The 24128-nt window shown below is 42.4% G+C and overlaps 1 protein-coding gene across 5 annotated transcripts in view; it reads left to right on the top strand.

Moving 5' to 3' along the window:
- The window catches only part of NCOA7 (nuclear receptor coactivator 7), a 1122006-nt gene that overhangs the window by 723479 nt on the left and 374399 nt on the right, over window positions 1-24128 (top strand). For all 5 annotated transcript variants that reach the window (XM_078648931.1, XM_078648932.1, XM_078648933.1 and 2 more), the window contains one exon: window positions 8931-9053. In XM_078648931.1, the coding sequence (XP_078505057.1) occupies window positions 8931-9053 (123 nt within the window). The remainder of the gene's footprint in view (window positions 1-8930; window positions 9054-24128) is intronic.

The raw sequence follows: 24128 nt of genomic DNA, 5'->3' as shown, positions 1-24128 counted from the left end.
ATTAATTTTCCCACCCACCATCCCCTAAAGCAGATGATTGTTATTGTGTGTTATAGATGTTTTCTTAAGTTGGTTCCAAGTGTTTATGTAGGACAAAGTGTCTGATTAATTCGTTTTGTTCCTTAGAACTTTCTCCCGTCTTCAGGTCATCAATCGTCGTATTTATTATTATGCCTTGGTCAGGCGGTAAGGTCATGATTGGTGAGCAGTTAATTTAAGGTCCTTAGGGGGGCGGCGCCATTCTCGAATGGGGTCGCTCAAAGGGAGAGACAAGTGATCTCTCATAGAACTCCAGGGGCAGGTACAGCCTGTTGGGTACATGGGTGCGGGGGAGACAGTCACGCTTTCTCTAGGCTCTTTGGCCACCCCGCACGTGCACAATGACGCTAGTAAACGGCGCAGAGATGCAAGGGCCCCCTTTAATGGAGTTAATGGAGCGTACGGGGTAACCGAGGGACCAAAGTACCCTCACGGTAAGCGGGCCCTCTGCGCATGCGCTCTCTGACAGAAGGGCTTGGTTTAATAGGGCGTACGGGGGTAACCGGGGAGGGGATGTGCCCCCACGGTAAACTGGCCCTCCTGCGCACTCCGACAGGAGGGCGTGGTTAAATAGGGCGTACGGGGGTAACCAGGGAGGGGATGTGCCCCCACGGTAAACTGGCCCTCCTGCGCATGCGCACTGCTTCAGGAGGGTGTGGTTTGGTGATAAGGATCTGACTCCAGTTATTGACCTTGCCGTAGGTCCAAATAGGCGCAGAAAATAAACTATGTATAATGTGAATTGATATGTTAGTTTTGGATAGGAAATACCTTGTACTAGAAATATGTTAAGGTTAGCCATCTGAATAACTATCACTCAATTGTAACATTTTCTTCGTAATTGTGTAAATATTGTTTATTTCAATTTTGATTTATTTTGTATATTTTAATAAATACGGCCGGGGGGGTCGAAAGATCCCCCACCTTCCAAAGAAAGCCCTCTCACGTCCTGTTAATAATGTTATGTTGGTTAACGGAAGGGTGGGGGTCCTCCGGCAGTCCCTGGCCATACGAAAGAGGCGTGTTATTAGTGACTTTGAGCAAGTTGAAAGGCAGGGTGTCTTTGTGTTTGCTAAACTATTGCAGTCTATGCATTCTACTTCAAGTTTATACCTAATAAAAAAGTACCCGCTTTTTTCTTTTAACTTTTACGTTTATGGGTGCATTTGTGTTCAATAAAAGGCTGCATGTCTCTTCTACTTCTTTGGGAATGTGCTTTACAGCGCATCTGAAAAGCAGCCCGTCTTTTCGTCCGTACTTACTTTTCTAAATTGCAAACCTTACGTATGTAGGGATAATCTTTAAAAAAATGTGTTTAGCTACATGCGCAAGGTTTGCCATTTGAAAATGTAAATAAGAACAAAAAGACACAAGCTTTCCAAATGCCTCAAACACATTGCCAAAAAAAAATTAGAAGAGAGACACGCAGCCTTTCAACTTGCACCATTCATATAGCCATTAGGCAACCAGGTTGGCGCTATAGAAAAAAACATAAATAATATATTAAATGGGTTTATGTTAACCAGCATAGCTACATATGTGTAGATTGGGCAGTCCGTAAGGCCTAGCATTAAACATGTAGTTTGAAATTTGTGTTCCTAAGTCAAAGGCCTGTTTCTACTTACTGGGGCGTGTGCTTTTTGACCTCCCATCTATTCTCCCTTTTTAGGTCTTGGCTGGAGTGGGCTGCGCACATGGGCAGACTAGCTGGTGAGATTTAATGATTTAGAGGAGCTTTTAGTAACTGGCTTTAAGTCCCGCCCCTCTTCCCATTGGCCGGCATCACCGTTTATGCTAAACGATGGCCAGCCATTGGGAAAGAGCTTTTAGTGACGTGGACTTTTCTCTTTTACAGACGGTCCGCTTGGACGGCTTGCCTCCCTTCCTTCTGCCCTGAAAGGTTTCTTATCTTTATGGGGCCATGTGTTTGAAACACATGCCACATAAAGATTAGAGTTAGAGGCTTGTTTGCTATTGGACTTGTTTTAAAGCTCACTGGAAGATGGGAGGCATTCCACTTCTTACATTTTGAGCCGGATCATTCACTTTGCCACAAAGAAAATATATACCTTATTTGGCTCTCATGCCGAATGTAAGAGAACAGGACTGAACTGCTGCTGCCTACAGCCAATGCTATATTAAGGCAATGGTAGGCTTCAGCCTTACAGCGCGTTGGATTTGTAATTGCTATTTCTTGCGTTGGAGTATGTCTGTATTGGCTTTCCGCCTGCTGGGTCTCCCTGGTCTGTGCGCTGCTGAGCGGGAGCTGGCACGGCTGGCCGCATGCAGTGGGCATGCTTTCCCTGCACCCCAAGTATTATTCTTTCTGGGGGTGATTCTTACTTTGAATGTCTTCCCCGACGCTAGCCCCTTCACCATGTCGCCTCCCTTGCTGAGAGATGCTGGCGGCGTGCATGCATGCAGCGGGCATACATGTCCTGCACCTCCGTGCATTTTTTTTTACTGGGGTTGTGAGGGTCTCCTTCCGTGGTGGGTGTTTCTCGCACCTAGCTCCAACGGGCACCAGCCTTTTGAGCCTGTCCTGACGTTAAGGGTTGGGGACTCCTAGTGCAGCGTGGACATTGTTTCTAGTGCCAGCGCGCACACTTTACCACTGTGTGATCTTGGACTAGTTATGCAGTTGTCGGAGCCTAATTGTCTGCGTTACTCTGATTAACAGAGGTCAGGAGGGATTTTGGGCGCACACGTAAGGGGAACCAGTAGGTCTGGTTTCTACTCTCAGTTCTCTTGCAGTTCCCACCCACGCGTGTTAAAAGCAGTGGTCCTTATGAGTGGTATATTAAGTGCCGTATAACTGACCAAGCACGTGCCCAGACTGATGGCTCCTGTGGCGTGGGTGATGACACATCTGTGTAACTGAAGGCAGCCTGGTGTGGGTGAGCCTACAGTTCGAACTGCTGTCTCCTCTAGAGAGGGGGCGGGGTCATGCGACTGGTCTAGGATGCCGGGAACAGAATGACTGCTCTTGGCTCTCCCACCTTACCGGAACGTGAGTGACCATGGCTAACATTGCCCTGTGGTTCTGGTCTCCTGTGTAGAAGTGCGCGAGCCCTGGAGAGTATGGAGCGGTGGGGGTGAGTCCAAGGGCCCCAGTTCATAGACTGGGCCTTAATGCCATGGCACGTTAAATCCAATCATAGGGACTCCTCCCGGCCTGAGGCTCTGACCGAATCATTTCACAATGCGAGTTCAAATGAAAGCCAAGTTTGAAAATTTGATGAAATGCTGCCAAAAAGGCGCGAAATGTATCAATTTTCCTTCTTGATTCATTTTAATTGGGTGAACGCAATGGACCGCTATGAATATCTGTTACTCGAAGCACTGAGTCCTCCGGCTACAAAGCTTCGAGGAGGTACTCTCCGTTCCAAGTTGTTCCTGTCCGGAAAGATCTTAGTTCCCCTTGTGCTGTATTTATTAGGGGTGTATAACTATTGCGGAATCGTCTACTTGGGTGTCCTTAGCGTGAACAGTCATACAAGTTTGTGCTGATCTATCTCTTAGCCGGAAGAGCGGGTCTTGCTGCCATAATTTCCCCACTCTGCGCCCTGGTGAACTAGTCCAGCTTTCCTTTGGCGTCTGTTTTCTAGCTGTAGAGGTCCGACTGGGGGCACATCAGGACAGGTGAACCAAGAAACTAGCCAGGAGGGCTGGGGAGGAGTCCAGCTCGGGTCATTCAAAGCCTGACGTTTGCTCCCTGCTCCACACTGGTAGTACCGACTCTTATGTGTGTTAATTCTGGCCTGTCCCAGGGCTGTCCTGCTTTTACTGGCATTGGTTTCAAGTTTCCAACCTGGTAAGATGCCCACGTGCCCAAAGAGCGACATTTGGGTTGGTTTGCACCGAAGTCCTTTTTATGTTTTATTTTCAAAGGCATCCCATCTGCTCCAGTTCCTTAAATGTGGCTCGTAATTTAGACTTTTTGTGAGAAAGCAGTTATGTTTTATAAACAAAGATGGTCTCAGTGCTTTCAATCAAGCAATTTATTCCATTTTTATTATCTTTAATTTCAGTTGTGGGGAATGCTCTGAAAACAAACACACTATATTAATCATTGGAGTTCCCCCTCCCCGTCCACAGCGGGGATTTCCAAGCAGCCACTGGCAACCAAAAGCAAGCTACAACATAGTGACCTATTTTGTAGGTTTTGGCAAAAGTAGTGGTTTTTACGTACTAAAAGCGTATTATCGATCAAACTTCAGAAATGTGGTGTAGCTTCTTTGAGTTTTATGAGGGCAGGCTTTTTATCATTATTTGTTTTAAAGCCGTTCTCCTTCCAAGTTGTGAGGTAGAGCACCAAATATTAATATTGTACTTCAGTACAGCTTTTCTAGCTTCTCAACTTCCATGTAAAATAAATCCGTATGGTAGCAGCGAGGACCGTGTGCATATTTTTGGTCTGACCTTGAGACCACTTACCTTGCCAGCATAATGTTTTCCAAAACATCATAATAATACAAATACCTATAAGCATTAAGGGGCTTCAGTCCCCTCTTCCTTCATTGGTCCCTTCACGTGTCGCTTGTGTTTTGCTCTGCCTAACAGCATGGAGCAGTAGGTCAGCCCTCCTCCGCCATTGGCTCTTTCACTGTGAGTCTTGGCATTTTGCACTTGCACATGTGAATATCCTCTTAGAAAGTAGTCTGCTTGGTACCACAGTCTGTGCTTTCATTTCTGCTTTCTTTTCATGTTTTATTTTGTTTTTGAGAGAGGCCATTTTTTTGCTTTTTCTGTTGCACACGTGCATGTCTTTTCATGTTGTACTTTTTAGTCCATTGTTTTAGAAGTCAAGTCAAGATAACCTTTATTCGGATAATGCATTATCCATAAAAGTGTGCACATAATTACATACATGGTCAAATGCAAGGATCACCAGTTAAAACAACAACAATATATAAATAGGGCATATATTTAGCAGCATATGTTAAACACATATTTTCTAATAAACATAGGGCATGCATCCTAGTTATCGAACAATCTAGCTAAAAGGCACGATGTGATAGTACACAGGGATCAATAGGTTAATTATTAACTATATCTCTATATTTACTACAATACTGACATATAAAGGATAATTCACATATTTACAAAATAGCAGCATGGGTTTTAAAGTGCCAATGTGCAAAAGTGCAGAAAATCCTAAAGTGTCAGTGTGCAAAAAGTGCAAAGGGACCTCCTTCCAATCTTATTAAAATGGCGTGACAATATATACATAGAGCTTATCTAACGGCATTATATTAAACACCAATTTTCTAAAGTGCATACGGCATACATCCAAGTTATGGGATTGTCTTAGTAAAGTGCATCGTAAAATAGCAGCCGGAAATCAAGAAGTTAAATGATATCTATGTCTCTATAATACTACAGTACTGGCAAGAGAAAAGGGTGTTCATATATTTACAAATAGCAGCATCAGTTTATAATGTGCAAAGAAACATCCTCCCAGTCTGTTAGAAAGACATCATTCATATAAAAGTTAATTCATAGAAGTGCGCGATCGTACGGACATTTTTAAAAAGGTACACACACGTACTTGTTTTAGTATTTTACTCCTATTTCCCCATTTTAACATGTGTAATAATATAATGAAAGTGCCAGCGTGCAGTGGCCGTATCTATTGGCTTTGCCATTACTTGTTTTTAATGCGAGTGATGTAACAGCCAAAACAATGCGTAAACAAACCCGTCGGCGCATACATATTGTTTTCCGGAGGTAACGATTACGCGGGCCTCGGGTAGATCTTGCAATGACAGTGTTACTACTGGGGTGTGGAAGAGTTGGCCTAACGGCTAGGACAGTCGACTTCGAATTTGGGGAAACGGGGTCGAGTCTCGTCAATCACACTGAACATCCAGTGATTCTGGGCAAATCGCTTAATCTCCCCGTGCCGAACAAAAATTAATGTGCCTCATGTAACGCAACTGATGCTCATGCAAAACGCTCTGATACCCAGGTCAAGTTCGCGCTATATGAAATAAGAACGTGAACAAGAAATGTGGGGTCGTGGGGGTTTAGCTTGTTTACCAGAAAGGTAATCAATAGAGATCTAGGTTTTAGGAAAATTAGACAATCGGACTGAAGAGACAGGATTGTCTCTGAGGTTAATTGCTGCTTAAACACTCCTCCCCCAACCCCCTTCACAACATTCGCCCTTCCGTGTTCCATGCCCGTGACGCCATTGCGTGCTCTTAGCATGTATGTTGTGGTGGTGGTGGTGGTCACAAAAATGGATAAAATGAGGAGCAGTGAGACTTAATATAATGTAATTAAGCGGACGTGTCCTCCGTCCCCTTGCAAGTTCGGGCAACATCCCCTTTGCGTTCCATAAACGGAGAAGATTTAATCCCGTCTAACAAGTTTTCCTGCAACCTTGGAGCAATCTCTGCTTCCTGGAATTCAGGAAGTGATCACCAACCTTATTAATAGTAAAATACGTGTGTGCTCTTAGTCAAGAAGCCGGCGGGGTTCAAGTGCAATATAAACCAGGGAGGCTTTGTCCATAATTAGACAATAATTGTCTAGATCAGGTGTCCAACACAGAACCAGGAGAGCCAGATCCCAACCATATCTTCAAGACATTTACATACAATATATTAAATGAACCCTCTCTTTAGATAGAGCCGCTCTTTCTGGGAACTCTCAGTGGAGAGGAGATTGTTTTAGGTGTTTCAAGAGAAGGGGTGTGGGGAGGTGAAACCAATATCTGAGACATATAATGTTACTTGGCTGTGTGATACAAATGGTGGAATGTTGAGTACCTTTTGCCCCACTACAAGGAGAGGTACCTACAGATTGCTATGTAGGGTATGAAAAGCTGTCCCCTCGATTCTTGAGTCCATTGCACTGTCATTGAAATGAGGTTCATGCATTAGTATTCTGGGAGTGGTTGTTAAAACGTATATAATAAACAAATTTAATTTCCGTATTAGGCGTTAGTACATTTGATCCTAGTGTAGTGTAGTGCATGAATGAATATTTCTAGGATGGCGTTGTAGTGAATGTGTCCATATTTTTTGTTTGGAATGTCACGTGTCTGTTATGACCCTGTATGCTTTAGTCACACTTTATTCAATCCACTCTGACTTCTGAATAATTTTCAGTAAATTAGAAACGGAAGCAATGTGAAAACAGTCAAACTTGGGATAAAAGTGAGCTAGATGTAGGTTTGTGGAGTTTGAAGACCCCTGTACCTGCACTATGACCTTACACTTTTTTTTGCCCTTTGTGAAAAAGTAGACTGAAGTAATTATATTCCCATCTTTTACAAATGTGTGATTACTTTTATTTCTCTGCACCTTGTTTCCCTTAGCTACCCAAAACTGATTACTCTTTAAAACTTGTTGGTATTTTCCACTCTTTACACGGACCTGACTGGGCGCTTGGGTTGTGATGGAGAGGAGGTCACTTTCTAGTTGTGGGAGAAAAGGTGAAAAATGAGTGAGTGCTAAAAGAAAACCATTGAAAAAGCAATAGGTCTCGCCTTTTGTTAAGTTAAAGCCATTTGCTTTGCTATACAATACCATTAGCAAAGCAAATGGCTTTAACTTAATCAAAGGCGAGACCTATTGCATTTTCAATGCTTGTTTTTATCTCAACTGTGAATTAGGGGCACCTAGAAATTGCCTGCTTTATACTGCGTGTTTCACTTAATCGCCATATGGCATCTGTGATTCGCATTCTGTTTAAATAATGCCTTTCTAGGGGCACGTGCCGGACGCTCTTCTTTTTTTGTAACAGGCTTTTAAAAAGTGTTCTAGTAAATATGGTATTTTTACCTATTGTTTAAAGGCCTGGGCTCAATATTAGCAGTACCACTCCTTCTAATGGGGGATCCAACACAAATTGCCACAAGACAACACCCCTCTTTGATTCACGCCAAATGCATCGAGTTGAGTGAATAGAGGGCAACAAATAGACAATGCCATGAACAACAATAAGCGCATAGCTTTTATTGTTTCACTTCTTTTAACTTGTAAGCAACTCACTTAAATAGTTTTAAAAATAACTGTCACACCTGCGCCAAACAGTCAGTGTGTGTTGGTAAAAGGTAGTTGGATGCTGAAGTCACTGAATACTGGGACGTTTGTTCAAAGTTTTGCTTGTATACTCTGCGCTATGCTCTAGAGGTGAAAGGCAGAAAGTGAAATTTGCTCACGCGAGTCTGCTCTGTAACATTTGTGCACTCACAAGAGTGCACATGCATTGACTGTACTATGGAGTCACCTGCATACATATAGCCAAGGCGCTGAACCTAAAGACAAACTATAGCTATGGAACAACAAGCAGTGCATAGTCGTTGCTTACAAGAAGCAAGGCTGACAGTAACTTCACCTCTTTTACCCACCGCTTGCAGGTAGCCAAAACATGCATGAAAGGAATTGTCATTTACAATTCCAATAGCTCAAACTCTCGCAAATACGAGGCCTATTGCATTGCAAATGCTTGTTTTTTATAAGGGATGTATACTTCAGGACTAAATTCCATCTAGCTAGCCCAGAAGTCATGCACTTTGATAGTTTGCCAGGTTGGATTTCAACTATTTGCAAATGGTGGACTGTTTTGGGCATCTCAAGGTACACTAGTTATGTAGTAGTTGAACAGTCGTAATGGGATTGCTGTAAACTGGTCTTCGCAGGTTCAATGAAAGTTTGTCAAAATCGACGCCTGGTATTTTTACTGGGATGTGGGTTGGGAAGAGGCATGCACCTTTTTGGTAGTATGGTGGATCCCAGGGGAACTAGGGCATAGGTAATACAATGAAATTGTTTTTGGTTCACGTCTTTACCCACTAAGGGAAAATCTGAATTTTTACAAAGTTCTTTGTGTAGAAGTTAGTAACCTAAACTCTTAGTGAACTGTCTTTTTTCCTGAAGGATGCAGATTTGGCACGAATGGCTAAGCCGATTGAAAGAGTGCTGTCATCAACATCAGAAGAGGAAGAACCAGTTGTTGTAAAATTTCTGAAAATGAACTGTAGATATATCACTGATGGGAAGGTAGGTGTAAGTTAAACTGTGTATATTTATCCCAAATGTTCTCAGAGCACATTGTTTCTTTAACAAATCATTATATTATGGTGCTTTATTCCAATTGGATCAATTCAAGTCAACCAAGACTATGACTCATGAAAAGTAATGTCTTTTGAAATGAAAGCTGAGGACTGGAACATGGCATCCCTGTTGACATTAAATCTATAACTAAGGTGACTCATTTTTAATAGTGTTTTATACCATACTTTTGTTGTATTCTATGTGCAGTAAATTACTATTATATTATGAAATATTAACATATATAGTCTATTTTGGGACTCTGAAGAATTGAAGCATTAATTGGCTTTTCCAAGATTTATACTGGACGTGCAGTTCACCAGCATATCACGGTCCTAATGGCCCCACTATCAACAGAAGTTCTTTTGTCCTTGATCTTCTCCCTGCCCTTTGACTTCAAATGTTTGACATCCTGGTGATGTCGTGCTTATCAATAAGAAGATACATGTTTTTATTTTCTACGATTGATCATGCTTCTTTGTCTGGATGGTCATGTGTTAAAAATCTTGAGTCCTGAATAATTTTCATATAAAGGGCCAAAAAATGCATCCCTTTCTCTGCTTCTGTTCCTCACAACAAGTATCTTTCTTGACCCCCCACTGCTATGACTCCCTTTCACTGTTTTCGATACACATTGTATTTGATTTTAATGCTTCTACATTTGCTGTGTAAGTTGCAATGTTGGCGTAAAACTACAAGGTGTGCTTTCCGACCCATGGGTAAATTCTGTTCAATGTACCAGCAATGAATGTGAATACAGATTATTGTAGCCCTGCAAAGTACTACTCCATGTGTAATTGAGAAAGAAGCATTGCTTTTGGGTTACTAAGAATCCCATGAAGGGAAGAATACTTTTAAGATAAAAGTATTTATTACTACAGGAACAATCTGTTTCTTAGGACATCTAAAACAATTACGCTAAGTATTATAACCAGAATTGGCATAGCCAATAGGTCTCGCCTTTGGAACCTTATAAGTATTTAGCCATGCAACACTTGATGCTGTTGCACCGAGGATATTGTGCTGGATAACTAAACACTTATAAGGTCCCAAAGGCGAGACCTATTGGCTATGCCAATGCTTGTTTATCTCACAGGTATGAGATTCCAGTAAAAAAACATTTAGATCATCCACATATAATTTTAATATAGAATTGACAGTTTCAGAAAGGGAGACTGTCAAGTGAAGGGATAGAACTTCACCCAAACTGGGGAACCCATAACTAAAAGACTGAACAACCAGTGGTAGATGTGTAACCCAATGATGAAGCATTCCAACTGAATAGTATGTAGGTGTGGGGTCATCATTCAATACATATGCACTAATGTACAGTAACTGTACAAGATGTCTGGATTGTTCTACCAGCAGTTTTATACTTCTTGTAGGTTTAGGTCTGTTTACAGAAATCATACAACAGTCTTCTAATGCCTCCTACTTCCTTTGTGGGTAAGCTACCTCTGTATGTGCTACTTTCACCTGTCAATTGCTTGTTCATCGTGTTAGAGAATATTGCGCTTCTGCTGTCTCATGTACTTTTATTGCTTTGTGAATCTATGTATAACATTTTCCGCTACACAAAAGACAAAACAATTTGCATTGCTAGTTTCGATGTGTGATGTGAGTGAACTCACAGAAATGTGAGCAGAGTTTCCTTTTGGTTTTTACATGTGAAACTAGCATTTTGTGAGGCAGACTAGACGACTTAGTAAAAACATTAAACATGGCTGTGAAGTGCCTCCATGTCACATATAGCATCAACTGTAAATTCTGCCATTTCAGCAACAGCACTTTCCAAGCTGTGATTTTGATGCCATATTAAACATTCTAAAAAGCAAAACTACAAGCCCCACAATGCAACATGCTGTTGCCTCAAAAGGTCCGTCGGCTAGACTGCCGACTTTGGTGCTGGAAACCAGGGTTCAAGCCTCGGGGTCGCGTCCAAATCCTGTGATTCTGGGCAAATAACTTAATCTCCCCGTGCCTGATTTTGTAACGTAACCGGTGCTCATGTAAAGCGCTCCAATACATTTGGGTCGAGTACACGCTTTATAAAATCTGCAACAACAAAAAAAAGGCAGGAATGGCTGCTGGTCTCATAGGCCCTAGTGCCACTTGGCATACTCAAAATAAAATATAGCTCCTTATTTTCTGCTCTCTTTCTTGTAGGCAATCATGGGCTAAACAGCTTAGAGGGTGAGAGGGCAGTAATAGCATTACAAATGCAAATAGGAGTATATCCCTCCTAATGGGCGGACATTAACACTCACTATAATATAGGCATGTTAAAAAAAGGATGCGATATACCAGACCATAGCTGGTCGTGTCGCAGCAGAAATTAAGGAAAAACAATATGCTGGCGCCCCACTTTCCGTCGGGGGGGGGGGGGGGCTCAAGGGGGGGTTGTAGTAATGTAGATGGCGCATCTGCATCCCAGCTCTGATGAGCCTGCTTTGAAGTGCAGTACCAGGGACACCAGTAAACCAAGGTTTCCGTCACGGACTGGAGTCTGAATCCGTTGGTGGAAATGCGTGGGCAGTGGAGTGAAAAATACAATTACTTGGTGCAGTATTTGTGAGCAAGAAATAGGCTGAAATCGGGAAACTTATAAAATGACTATTTTTTGGGGGTGTATATATACCCGCTACTTCCTAGTTAAAGTTCCATTTTACTATAGCGCCCAATACCAGGAGTTGAGTACTTTAGCGTTCGGGTTATGGCAGAGAAAGGAACAAAAGGAAATTAGCTGATTTGCACAGGATCACACAATTTAGCTAAACTTAAAACATAGTTTCAATAGTTCAATAGTGAACAGTATAACCACTGGGATACATCTCGTCACTAGATCCCCCAATGCACCATATCTCAGAACCAGCCGGCTTTTTGCAGCTGTGATTCGTGAAATAAATAGTCATGTTTGAATCAAAGCAGATGCTTGTTTGGTATCTAGGGAAGGCCCCTTCAAGGTGAAAGCAAGAGAAGTTGAGAGAAAGAAAGAGGGAGCGAGAAAAGATGGCAAGAAAGAAAGAAGTGGCAAGAAAGAGTAAAGGGGCAAAAGAACACAAAGGGGCGAGAAAGAAGGCACAAGAAAGAAGGGGAGAGAGCAAAAGGAAAGTAGAAAAGGCAGAAGGAGAATAAGAGGCAAGAGAGGGGGAAGGAAAGTTGCAAGATGAAGGGGCAAGAGAAATAGGAGGGATATATATTTAAGCAAGCGATGATGAGCAAGAGCTGGCGCAAGAGAAAGTGGATATAGAAAGGAATAAGAAATTAAGGTGGCAAAGGATAACAAGTGGATGAGAGAGGAGGGATGGGTGACAGAAGGCACAGGAGAGAAAATGGGGGAAAAATAGACCTGCCAATCTTTTTTTTTATTTTATTTTTTTTTTTTTTTTTTTAAGAAAGAAAATCACCATATGAGAGAGAAGCACTAAAGTGGGAGGGCGATAGGTAGAGCTTTGAGACCAGGAAAGCCAGAGCAACCATCCTACCCCCTTCTAAAACCCAAGAAAATGCTTGTAACAAACTTTCGAGCCCCAGGGGACCTGAACCCATGCACTGGCTTCCACCTCACTTGTGCTCGTCATGGGATAGCAACCATTCATCATGTGAACTGGTGGGACTGGGTGGGGCGATGCGAGTTAGCAGCTCTCTGCATTAGAGGCACGAGGACGAGAGTGAGGGAGTGAGCATGGGGACAAGAGAGTAGAAAGAAAAGGAGACGAGTGATACAGCCAAGGTAAAAGTGAGACGAAAGGCAAAAAAAAGACGGTGGAAAGCTAAAGGAACAAGAGAGAGAAATGGAGCCTGAAATAAAGATGGGATCGACATAACAATAGCCTCTGTAGTGCGTTGGGCCCCGAGAGAAAGGGAAAGAGTGAGATAGAGAGAGAGAGAGTGGGAGAGAGAGCGCAAGAGAAAGAGTCCGGGAGAGACCGAGAAAGCGAGAGGAGAGAGAGAGAGACTGCAATAATGTGTTTGCTGGCCCGGGAGTGGTGTGTGCTTCGCGCACAGTCTGCTCTTTTTAGAAGCACAGACTCGTGCTTGTGGCGCACTCCTCCTCGCTCCTGCAAGGTGGATGCCGCCACAAGCAGGAGGATGTGCTTTGAAAAAGAGCAGAACGACGGCTTAAGGTCTCCTATGCAGCGTATGCTCGCTGGGTAGGCCAGACCTAAAAACAGCAAGAGAGCATGTTCGAAATAATGAGACTAAAATGAACATTTCTAGCATGTTTTAAAATTTAATGTAAAACAAAACCTAACAACCCAATGCCTACTTCTATGTGCTACACTAAGAGCATAAAAGACAGAGCAGCTTTCCGTTTAGAGTTTCTTAGGGAGAAGAGACATGCTGGATAACTTGTTACAAAGGCTGTCTTTATCAACAGAGGCGGGAAGATCATGTTCCCCACAAAAGGCAAATGCACAGACCTCACTCGGTCAACCTCCGAGGCTCAGTGTTATGAGCTTCAGGCTTCACGGGAGATATAGCATCTACGAAGTGTGCTGGCAGTAGGTGAGACCATCTCTGGCAGAATTTCAGTCGATATTGTGGGCGAAGGACCTCTTTCTGACAAGTTGTCTTCAATATATACTAAATTTTATCAGAAATCGGAATTTGATATAAGTTTAAGAAAGTCTGACATAGATTATGTGCATCACTGTATGCGTCCCAGATGTTTCCTTCTGAGCATATAAGGTAAAAGGACGTCAATTCATACTACACTACTTTGGTTATATGTCTTATGTGTTTTGCTCATTAACCTTGACATGATTAAAAGTAGACATTTGACCTGGAAAATGTTGCATTGATTGTTGGATCAGTGTCCTCAAGTGAATGGCCTGTCGCTTTCATAGTTTTTAGAAAGATAAGATCAAGCAACCTCTGCGTCTAATAGCAGACATTACGGTGATTCTCCTTAAATTGTTAAAGATGGCGACTTCTATTGCTTGAGAGAAGGAAGATGACGAACTCTGTTAGTTAAAATGGAATCGAGGCCTACATAATATGGAGTCGGACCTTAAGGGCTTTACGGCATCCCCGGCTTGTACGTCTGAATGTAATACCATAAGGGCGTGTGTAACAAACAGAAATGTATATAATGTATAGGGTAATCCATGCGCTCATGTTGCTGAGATGTAAAATACTGGAGATAAAATACACACTTAACCAAACTATGTTTATAAACTATAATGGAAAGCATCCAATATATAAATTGAGCATGAATAAGATCATTAATGCATTATAGATGTAAATGACAAAAGGATACACATAATAGTGAAGCAGGAATATTTTCAAGACTTGCATTGTTTCAATAAAGTGATATATGTATTGTACTCTATCTAGGATATTTAATGCATGTTGGCGATCAAACACACCAGTGATGATATGAATAGGTCAGATTAAAAATATGCTGTAAAAATGAGAAAAAAATGGAAATTTAAAAAGAGCCTCCTAAAAAGAATATAGTTTATATAGGCTTTTGTGGTATATTTGCTGAATTTTTGTCGTTTGTTTACTTTCTTGTTGAGTTCATTCCTTGTTAGAGGACATGTTGACATCATCGGTTGTGCACGCAGAATACGTGTGATCTTTACAAAAACCATACAGAACGTATTCATAGTCAATGGTCAGTGTATTTGAAGGACAAGCAATTTGTTGCTCATCTTAGGCACTCAATGGTAGTTGCGGCTCCTCTCCAGGGGCTCAAAAGATAACAGCGAGTCAAATCATTCATTAAAAGCACCGTTGAAAAGCACCGCCAGTGATATGGTTCTATCATACAGAGTATCCTGTAGAAGAAACAGATACATTGCTTGGCATTGTTTCTAGTGCTCATGCAGAAGATCAGTCAGTCAAAAAGCTTTATTATTGGCTAAAAACCATAAAAGCACATATTTACAAAGATTTAAATAAACATACCAATATCCCACAATACAATATACTCATGATAAAGAGGAATACTCCTAAAATAGTTTTTAAATACAAGATTAAAACTAGGAAAGAATCCGTTACAATTTAAAACAGAACAGATAAAAGAATAAGATCAGTCCCTTCACATAGTAATATTAGAAATTCTGTAGGGTGCAGTGTCCGTGGTAGCACGGGTGTAACAGATAATTGTTTTTTAATGTTTGCGCCTCTGTCGCACCACAAAGCCCAGAGGTATCTAGCGGTCGCAAACACAATCAGGGGGGTGGTGTCATATTTTAATATTCTGAATACGTCCCTGTAATCCATGAGTCCCAGTGACTTACAGAGTTGAACAATCCATTTAGCTCTAGCCTTGGAGTATAAAGGACAGAAGAGTAGAACGTGTATATCAGTCTCTTGATAACCTTCACACCCTGGGCATGAGCTAGAAACATGGGAAGCGATAGACCACTTGTTTGTCGCTGCCCTCACTGGGAGTGTCCCATGTCTGAATTGGACATATAGTTTCTTCGCCAGTGAGGGCTGAATGTCATCCAGGAGTTTGTCAAAACTGTAAGTATCCTTCACCTCCAGAAATCTATTGGTCAACTTGCCCAGGGATGGATTAGAAAATACAGAATCCATTCGATATTGATTGAGTAGGTTGACCAACACCCTTTTGGGCATCAGGGCACATGTTTGCTCTGTAGAGAACCAAATGTCTCCCCTACCCAGTGCACGGCAGAGCTGCTTAACATATTTTAGCCAGGGAATTTTCCCTACACCCCTTATGGTCAGTAGATCCCTTAGGTCCTCCCTGTAGCTTAGCAACTCTGGGGTGTCCCAGAGTCTCCTCCAGTACATCAGGGATCGGTTCAAAATGACCCCCTGTATGGGGGCCAGACCCAGATCTAACCTTAAAGGGATCAAAGGTGTGCTCTGGGGGAGACTCAATAGGCGCCTAATGAATATGTTCTCAGTCATAGACAGAGAGGTGGGGCTAACATGGCCCCATAGCGATACCCCATAAAGCGCCCGGCCTCTCACCTGGGCCTTGTAGATTTCTAATGGCGGTCCCAGGGTTTTAAGTGAACACTCATTGTGGACTTTTAAGATACCACCAGAGGATTGAGCCAACTTCATGTTTGCCTTGGCCATCTGCTACCCCCATCCCATCTTGTCGTTGAGTGTTTCTCCTAAGTAATCAAAGGTGGAAACTCGTTCCAGCACTATTATTATTATTATTTCTTTATTATGTTTCGCAACTCCGAGAAGGTCCACATAAAGATCATTTACAATACATAATACATTCAATGCAAGACAGACATCTACAATGTTTACAAGACATAAAATACTCAGATTCACATATCACAAAAGCCATCAATAAATAGCTAAAACACATTTTAAAAAGTTAAAAATGTTAAAGCAGAAAATTTCATTTGGGGGGTTATACAGTGCAAGTAAGAAAGAGTTGGCATTTAGAATACCCAATTGCAAACATACAAATCTTAACCACTTACGCCGAAATGGGCGCAGTGCAGGGCATATGAAGAGAACATGCAAGCAGTCCTGGGTGGATAAGTTGCAAAAATTACAAATTACAGGAGTACCATACCACTTTGCCAATAGATTGTTTAATGGCAACAAATCCTGTCTTAGGAGGAACCAAAATCGCCGAATGCCATGTGGTAAATTCCAGGCGACATAGGGTTGCATAACTTTACTAACATACGAGTTAGTAAGATGGTTAGCTCCCTTTTTTAGATACATAAGCCTCCTTATCCATTTTAAAACTAAGGTCCCAGGATGCCTTTTTCAAAATCGTTTTTAACTGTGCAGCAGAAACAGTAAAAAGTGTGCTCTCTTCCAATTGGAGAAGGACAGCCGCCTTTCTAAAATTTTTAACGATTTGCGAATACTCATTTAAGATGCCCAGCAGTTCAACCTTCATAAGATTTCTTAGTGAGCCCATTTCTCCTCTAGCTAAGTTGGCAACCCACCGTACTATAGCTGCAAGGCCCTGCACCCAACTACTGCGGAGGCCATATTCAAGTCTACAGGCAGCTACTGAACAAGTGGTATTAAGAGAAGATAAAGATCTTAACAACTTCCCTTCTGCAGAATGTAAAAAATCCCATTGCCTTAGGTCAACTAATTCCATTCCATACAAAAGGGAAGAAGGGATTTTTGCCCTAAAGACTTCCAGTAAGCAATTGAAGTGTCTTCTCCCTGTGGCTAAGTATAACCCACTTAAGCCTTTTCCCTGAGATAGGGCTTTACGGGTGTTATCAATAAGGGGCTTATCGCTCAAATTATTGGAAATCATTTTCCCTAAGAAAACATAAGTCTTTACCACCTCCAATTTTTGGCCACCAACTGTCCACTCAAAGTTCTTGTATTTTAACTTTTTTCTCCCTGCAATACACATAATTTTGCTTTTTGTTATATTTATCCTTAAGTAATGGGCTTCGGCAAAAAGATGTAGTGCATGAAGACGATTGGCCAACCCTTTAAGAGTTAAATCCAGTATAATAATGTCATCTGCATATAACAAGCCGGAAATAGGTGTTCCCCCTACTACCGGGGCTATACCAATACTTGAGGAAATAGATGCAGGGAGATCTGCAATATACAGTGAAAAAAGCAGTGGGGCAAGAAGGCAACCTTGTTTTAATCCATTAACTGATGGAATGACACGTGATAATCCCCTTTCTCCACCTTGCAGAACACACCATGTATCAGTATGTAAAATCTGCACCAGATCAAGCAAATGTGGAGGCATGCCCATAACCGACGGCTTTCTAAAAAAGCAAGGGACGATCCACTTTGTCAAATGCTATGGAGAAGTCAATAAATGCCGTGTACACATATCCCCCGCGAACCCTAACATATTTATCAGAAATAATCTGAAGTGCAGTGAGCTTATCTAGGGTGCCGAGCCCTTTGCGGAAGCCAGTCTGTTCTAAGGGTAAAATATGGTTTGCATCAACCCAGTCATTGATTAAAGATAACAGACATTTGGTAAAAACTTACCCAATTGCATCGAGGAGGGCTATTTGACGATAGTTCTTTGGAATATCCCTATCGCCTTCTTTAAACAGTGGCACCAGTATACTCCCTTTCCAAGAGGAGGGGATGATTTTCTTATTAAAACAAAATCTGAAGACAGGAAACAGTATTTTACTCCATAGTACTGGTTCCTGCTTCAAGACAGAAATTGGCAGTTCATCTGGTCCCATAGCTCCTGAAATACGCATGTCCATAATCGCCTGTTCAATTGTTCTTTCAGAGGGGGACTCTATTGGGGAATCCAGTTCAGTGCTGAGGCCCCCAAGTTCCACCAACTGCCCATTCATAGCATATAAGGTGGAGATGTAATTGACCCATGACGATTCAGAAATAGGAATTGGGCGGGGACCAACTCTTGCACCACATCCCTCCCCAATGAGAGACCAAAACTGTCTGGCTTTGCCATGAGCCACAGCCTCCCGTAAACTTATCCATAGAGAATCCTCTTTTTCTTTTTTTATCTTTTTTTAATCCTACTTCTCCTTCTTTTTAAACAATCAATTTTACGGAGCCTTTCAGATGATCTACACAGATATTGCTCCCGCACTAACTTATTTATTTCCTTATTGAGGCGAGTAATGGATCTTGGGGGGAGGATCTTTTTTGGCGGCAAATTTGATTTTTTACAAGCCAGAGTGATCTTCTTCATAAAGTCCTCAAAAAGGATTAATTCAGACCCTTTCCAATTATTTAATTCTAATATGGTTTTCTCGAGGATACGTCCCAGGCCCTTTATGGCTTTAGAGTCCCAAAAACATCTTCCAGACTTCTTGCGAAAATTAACCGCATCACCATTGAGTGACCACGGGTCAGATTTAGGGGGGTGAATTAAAAGGTTTAGAGTTATCAACCTATGATCACTGAATATATTCTCTAAGACTACCAGGTCTCCGAGTAATGAGAAGGTGTGGTAGTCTGTGATTACATAGTCCAAAATGGACTCACTTGTGCTGGATTTATGGGTATATTTTGCTGGGACATCAGATGTGAGCCTACCATTCACTATTAGCCCCTCCATAAGAAACAATTCGTCCAGTAGCATTTTCCCTCTTTTATTAGTTTTGATTTTATCAGGGAAAAGAGCTTGAGGTATCAAAAGGGCTTCCTCTTTGGATTTATTTCTAAAAAGCTCTAAGCTATAATTAGAAACTCTACAATTGAAACCCCCCACTAACAACACCTGGGGAGAAATTATTGTCTGCTTTATCTTTTCAATAAAATTAAAAACTTTCTTTAATACACTGTTGTAACATTCCTCTAGAGGGATATAAGCATTTATTAAAACCAGTGGGTTTTTATTTTCCCCACTACCAAGGAAGACCGCCTGAAAAAGATTACTCTGATCCACATAATGGGAGAAGTTCCAATCCATTCTATTCGAGAGAAGGCACCCACTTCCTCCTTTTGCATGCCCTCTCTTAGAGGGGGAGGCTGCGACATCAAGCACAAAATAGTCCCTCCCCATATCAATTCTATCTGTGCACCAGGTCTCTTGGATACAGATCACGTCGGGGTTCAATGGAAGAAGATATTGTAGTTTTTCAGGACTATTGTTGAACCCCGCAGCATTCCAGGCAAACATTTTTAAGCTGCTGCTAAAGGTTAGGAAATAGCTTTGGGTTATCTTTTGATTTACTTAACAGAGCCCTAGGAAGCCAATTCCATTGTTGGTTATCCTCTCTTGAAGTGGTGTCAATATTTTGCAGGGCAGGAATTACATGGGACACTAGCCGTTTGGTTTTTAATACACATATTTTTAATTCCTCATAAAGAGGAGGGTGACCTGCTTGTCCCAGTCCCCATTGAAAAGGTCTATTTTCGCAAAGTCTATCTCCACCATTCGGCAAGACAGGTATCACATCAATTCCACGACTTTGGAAGTTTTCAGCTTGATTCAAGATGAGGTTCACTATTAGCTTAGAATAGAACGTTACCCTAGTATGAGATGTATTATCAATTCTTGACATAGAAACCAAATCAATATCATTTGATTGGATTAATTTTAGGCTCTCTATGTCTCTAAAGCATTTAAGTAACCATGTTCTATTTAATGCCACATCGTGTTCAAACAACGGAAGAAAATCAAGAATCAATGTATCTACAAAATCTTCCGTAATTTTCCCACGTGGTTCTTGCGAACAGATTGTACCTTCCACCAGGGAATGAAAAATAGGAGCAGCTGGATTAAGGACAACTGGGACAGGTGATGTTTTCTTTGTCACTTCTATTTTTGGGAGGAGACTCAAGGCTCTCCCCCCCTCTAGGGGCGGTCCTCCTATAGTAGAAATAGCACAAGTAGGGATAGTTTTATTGCATTCTGCAGAGGGTACTTGGATATTGGGGATACAAATATTAGAATCTTGCTTCGAGGACCCCTTACCTGGTTCCTCCATACTAGGTAGAACAGTAGACTGTTCTTGGGAAATCTCAAATATTATTTGTCTCACCCTTTTTTCCCTATATCTGCGAATTGGTTTTCTCTTTTTTCCTCTGCACCTTTTGTGCTTCCCTATTGTTTCTTTTTCTTCATTCTCAGACCCCTTGGATTCTGGCATAAAAATTGGGACGAACGCTTTATCAGGTTTATAGTCTGTGGGAACCCCGTCTTCTTCTACAATTTCAAGATCAGAATGCCTTATACAATTATAAGCTGAAGATTTAGGGACTAGAGGAGGCTCACTTCTAGCTGGAACCCCCGAAATAATTTGATCAGAATTATAAGGCATGCACAAAGGATTATTTCCAGAAGGAGAGGCACCCGAGGACACCGGTTCCTGCGCCCCCACTCTAGGATCTGGTTCCAGTGTCTTCTCTGGAATTCTAAGCAATAGAGCCTTTAATATTTGAGTGACGGATTCTAAAACACAGTCTGAGCTTCCCACAAATTTACTCAATAATCGTAATATCGAGGACAACAGATGTTCCAAAACAATCAATGATTCTGAAATAGGTTTTTCATGTCTATCCAAGCCTGGTGGTATAATAGGATCAATACCTGAAATATTAAGCATAGGGCTTTTTGAAAGGTTAGACTGTGTAAATGAATCTTGAGATTTAAGGGAGGGGGTGCTACTATAAAGCTGTAAGCCAGAGGGAATGATGGCAATCGGGGTCTTAGTGGGTTCAAATAATTTAAGTGAGCCTTCTGCTAGATAACGACCACACAACTCCAAGTCAATATCTAGCCCTAGGGAGTCACCATTATATACCTCCTTTGGCTGGGTAGGTCCCACTAAATCATTAGACAAATACGAGTCAATCTTTAAGGGGACATTATTTTGAAGCACATTCTCTATTCTAGAAACAATCACATTAGCAGTACAAGAGCTTTCTCCCGGTTTTAAATTGAACCCCTCACCAGATTGTAAATCGGGACTCAGTTTTTCTATCAAAACAGGACTCTTATTAATTACCACAGGATCAGCGCAAGGAGAAAGAGCTACCCCCAAGTTCTTATTTATTATAATTTCTTCAGGGTCAGCCTCCTTCAACAGATCTTTATCCAAAGTCTTTTCCCATAACTGGAATAGCTGGCATTGACCCTTTATTTGGAGTTTTTTTGACTCCTTGTTTCTAAGGGGGTTAGATCTTGTTTTAACACATGATCTTCCCCCCCAAGAGTCTCCCAGAGCGTAACTTTTTAGCAGTCATCCTTAGTCTTATATCCAAGACGAAGTCAGAACACAGTGCCAGTAAGAAAGCTAATACTTAACAGCTTAAAATATATAAAATAAAACGATTGGATAACGTGAGTCAGAGATCCAATGTTAGTGAACAAGTCAATGTCTATGTAAGCAAGAATGAGAAATAAAAAGCTAACAAGCTAAACGAAATATAAAAATAGTACATTAAAAAATATAAGTATATGGGCCCAGCACAGCCTACTTCAGCCACTGAGGGCCACAGAGGGCCCGCCCTTTGTCCGGCGCGTCCCGCGCACATCCTCGCGGGATGAAGGCTCTGACGCTGTTATATGCACCTCCTGGCGCGCTGGCTAGTCGCGTGACCAATTTCCCCCGTGGGATCCTGGGTATTGCAGTCTCTACCGTCCAACCGGAGGAGCCAAGCCCGGCCGGTCGTTTGCAGCAAAGGGGGGGGGGGCGGAGCCAAGCCCGGCCGCTGAACGGGAAACTGGAGGCACAGCCGCAAGTCCGAAGGTAGGAAACAATGGAAAACGGGGAACTCAGCCCCTGCCGCTGTTATATGCGCCTCCTGGCGCGCTGGCTAGTTGCGTGACCAATTTCCCCCGTGGGATCCTGGGGATTGCAGTCTCTACCGTCCAACCGGCGGAGCCAAGCCCGGCCGGTCGTTTGCAGCAAAGGGGGGGGCGGAGCCAAGCCCGGCCGCTGAACGGGAAACTGGAGGCACAGCCGCGAGTCCAAAGGTAGGAAACAATGGAAAAACGTTCCAGCACCCTTTCCATCCAGATGAGAGTGGGGACAATTGGATGATTTAGCATTAAAGACCATGAATTTGGTTTTCGAGAGGTTGATCTCCAGATTTCTCGTTCTGCAAAAAGAGCAGAACGCCTCCAGTGTTCGCTGAATACCCATGGAAGATTTTGATAACAAAAGGGTGTCATCAGCGAACATCAGGGCTGGTATCTTGCGGGCTGCTAAGCTAAGAGAATCTAAATCCCTCGCACCCAAAAGATGGTCAATTAGCCCATTGAGGAACAGAGAAAAGAGAGTAGGGGCCAACACGCACCCCTGCCTCACTCCCCTTTCCACCAGAAAGGGAGCCGAGAGCTCCCCGTACCTCCCATACCTCACCCTCGCAAAGGTGCCTTGGTATAAACGTTTAAACAATTGGCACAGGTATGCTGGGGCACCCATCTCTATCAATATGGCCCAGAGCTAATCCCTCTGGACCAAATCAAATGCAGATCGAAGATCTACCAAGATCAAATACAGGCTACCAGCCCCCAGAGTCACCGTCTTCCAATAGACCAATTGAAATCTGAACAGTTGGTCGATGGTAGGGACCTTAGCACAAAAGCCCGCTTGGAGGGAGGTCAGGATGTGTTGTTCGTCCATCCAGCACTGCAACCTTGTTAGTAAAAGGCGGGCAAACAGTTTCTGCAAGACATCAATGAGGCTAATGGGACGGTAATTAGCCGGATCAAGTGGGGAAGCCTTTTTGTGGGTCGGGATGATCTCGGCCCCCAACCAAGTTGGGGGGATTTCCATGCCATGTAGGATGGCGTTAAAATATAATCAAATATAAGGGACCTTCTGCTCATTCGGAAATAAATCTCCTGGTATTCTATCCAATCCCGGAGCCTTCCCAGAAGACAAACTTCTGAGGGCCGCCTTAATTTCCTGCATAGTGCAAGAATGGCACTCTGAGTCCTTCACCTCCGATAATACTAAAGGGGGTGTACTCTTTACTGGGGAACCTAGATCTACCGAGAGAGCAGTGTCAGTGTGGGAGTACAAAGGCTTAAAATGGGCTATCCAAACCTCTTCGCTCAAGTTAGGTGTTAAAGCGGGCGTCCCCTCTAACGAGCCTGTTCTCACTAGTTTCCAATACCTAGGTTCTATAGTCACGCCTGTCCAAGGCTTCTTTTATACTTGCCCATTTTAGGGCCTCCCATTCCAACTTGGCCTCCACGATTATGCTTTTATATGCAGATCTGGCCACTTTAATGCTCTGCACAGAACCATGCAGAAGATCAATAACTGCTTCCATATCGAGATAAGCCCCTGGAGATGTCCCAGAAGCATCTCCAAAATGGTTTCAGATGGACAGTGCATGTCCCAGAACACAGGATTCACTTGTGTAACATCCATTTTGTGAAAGGTGAGCATCCAGTGCTCGCTGAGTTCAGATAGCCAAGTATGTCCCATGGTGCGTTCTAGAGTTTCTCTGCAACTTTGTAAAGCTAAATAGGTCTACTCCATGTTGTTGCTTTCCTTGTCGGAACAGGAAAAAGATAAGGATACCACAGTTCATTAGAAGTATGATGTTTGGATATGCTCCAAAAAGGCTGTAGAACAGAGAATGAAAAAATGACGGCATCAGTCCTATTACTGCTTTAAATCCAAT

Source organism: Lissotriton helveticus, chromosome 6 (genome assembly GCF_964261635.1).
Source record: "Lissotriton helveticus chromosome 6, aLisHel1.1, whole genome shotgun sequence".
In the NCBI taxonomy this organism is placed as follows: Eukaryota; Metazoa; Chordata; class Amphibia; order Caudata; family Salamandridae; genus Lissotriton; species Lissotriton helveticus.
The sequence above is the reverse complement of the archived record's forward strand: the minus strand, read 5'-3'. Positions and strand labels throughout refer to the sequence as shown.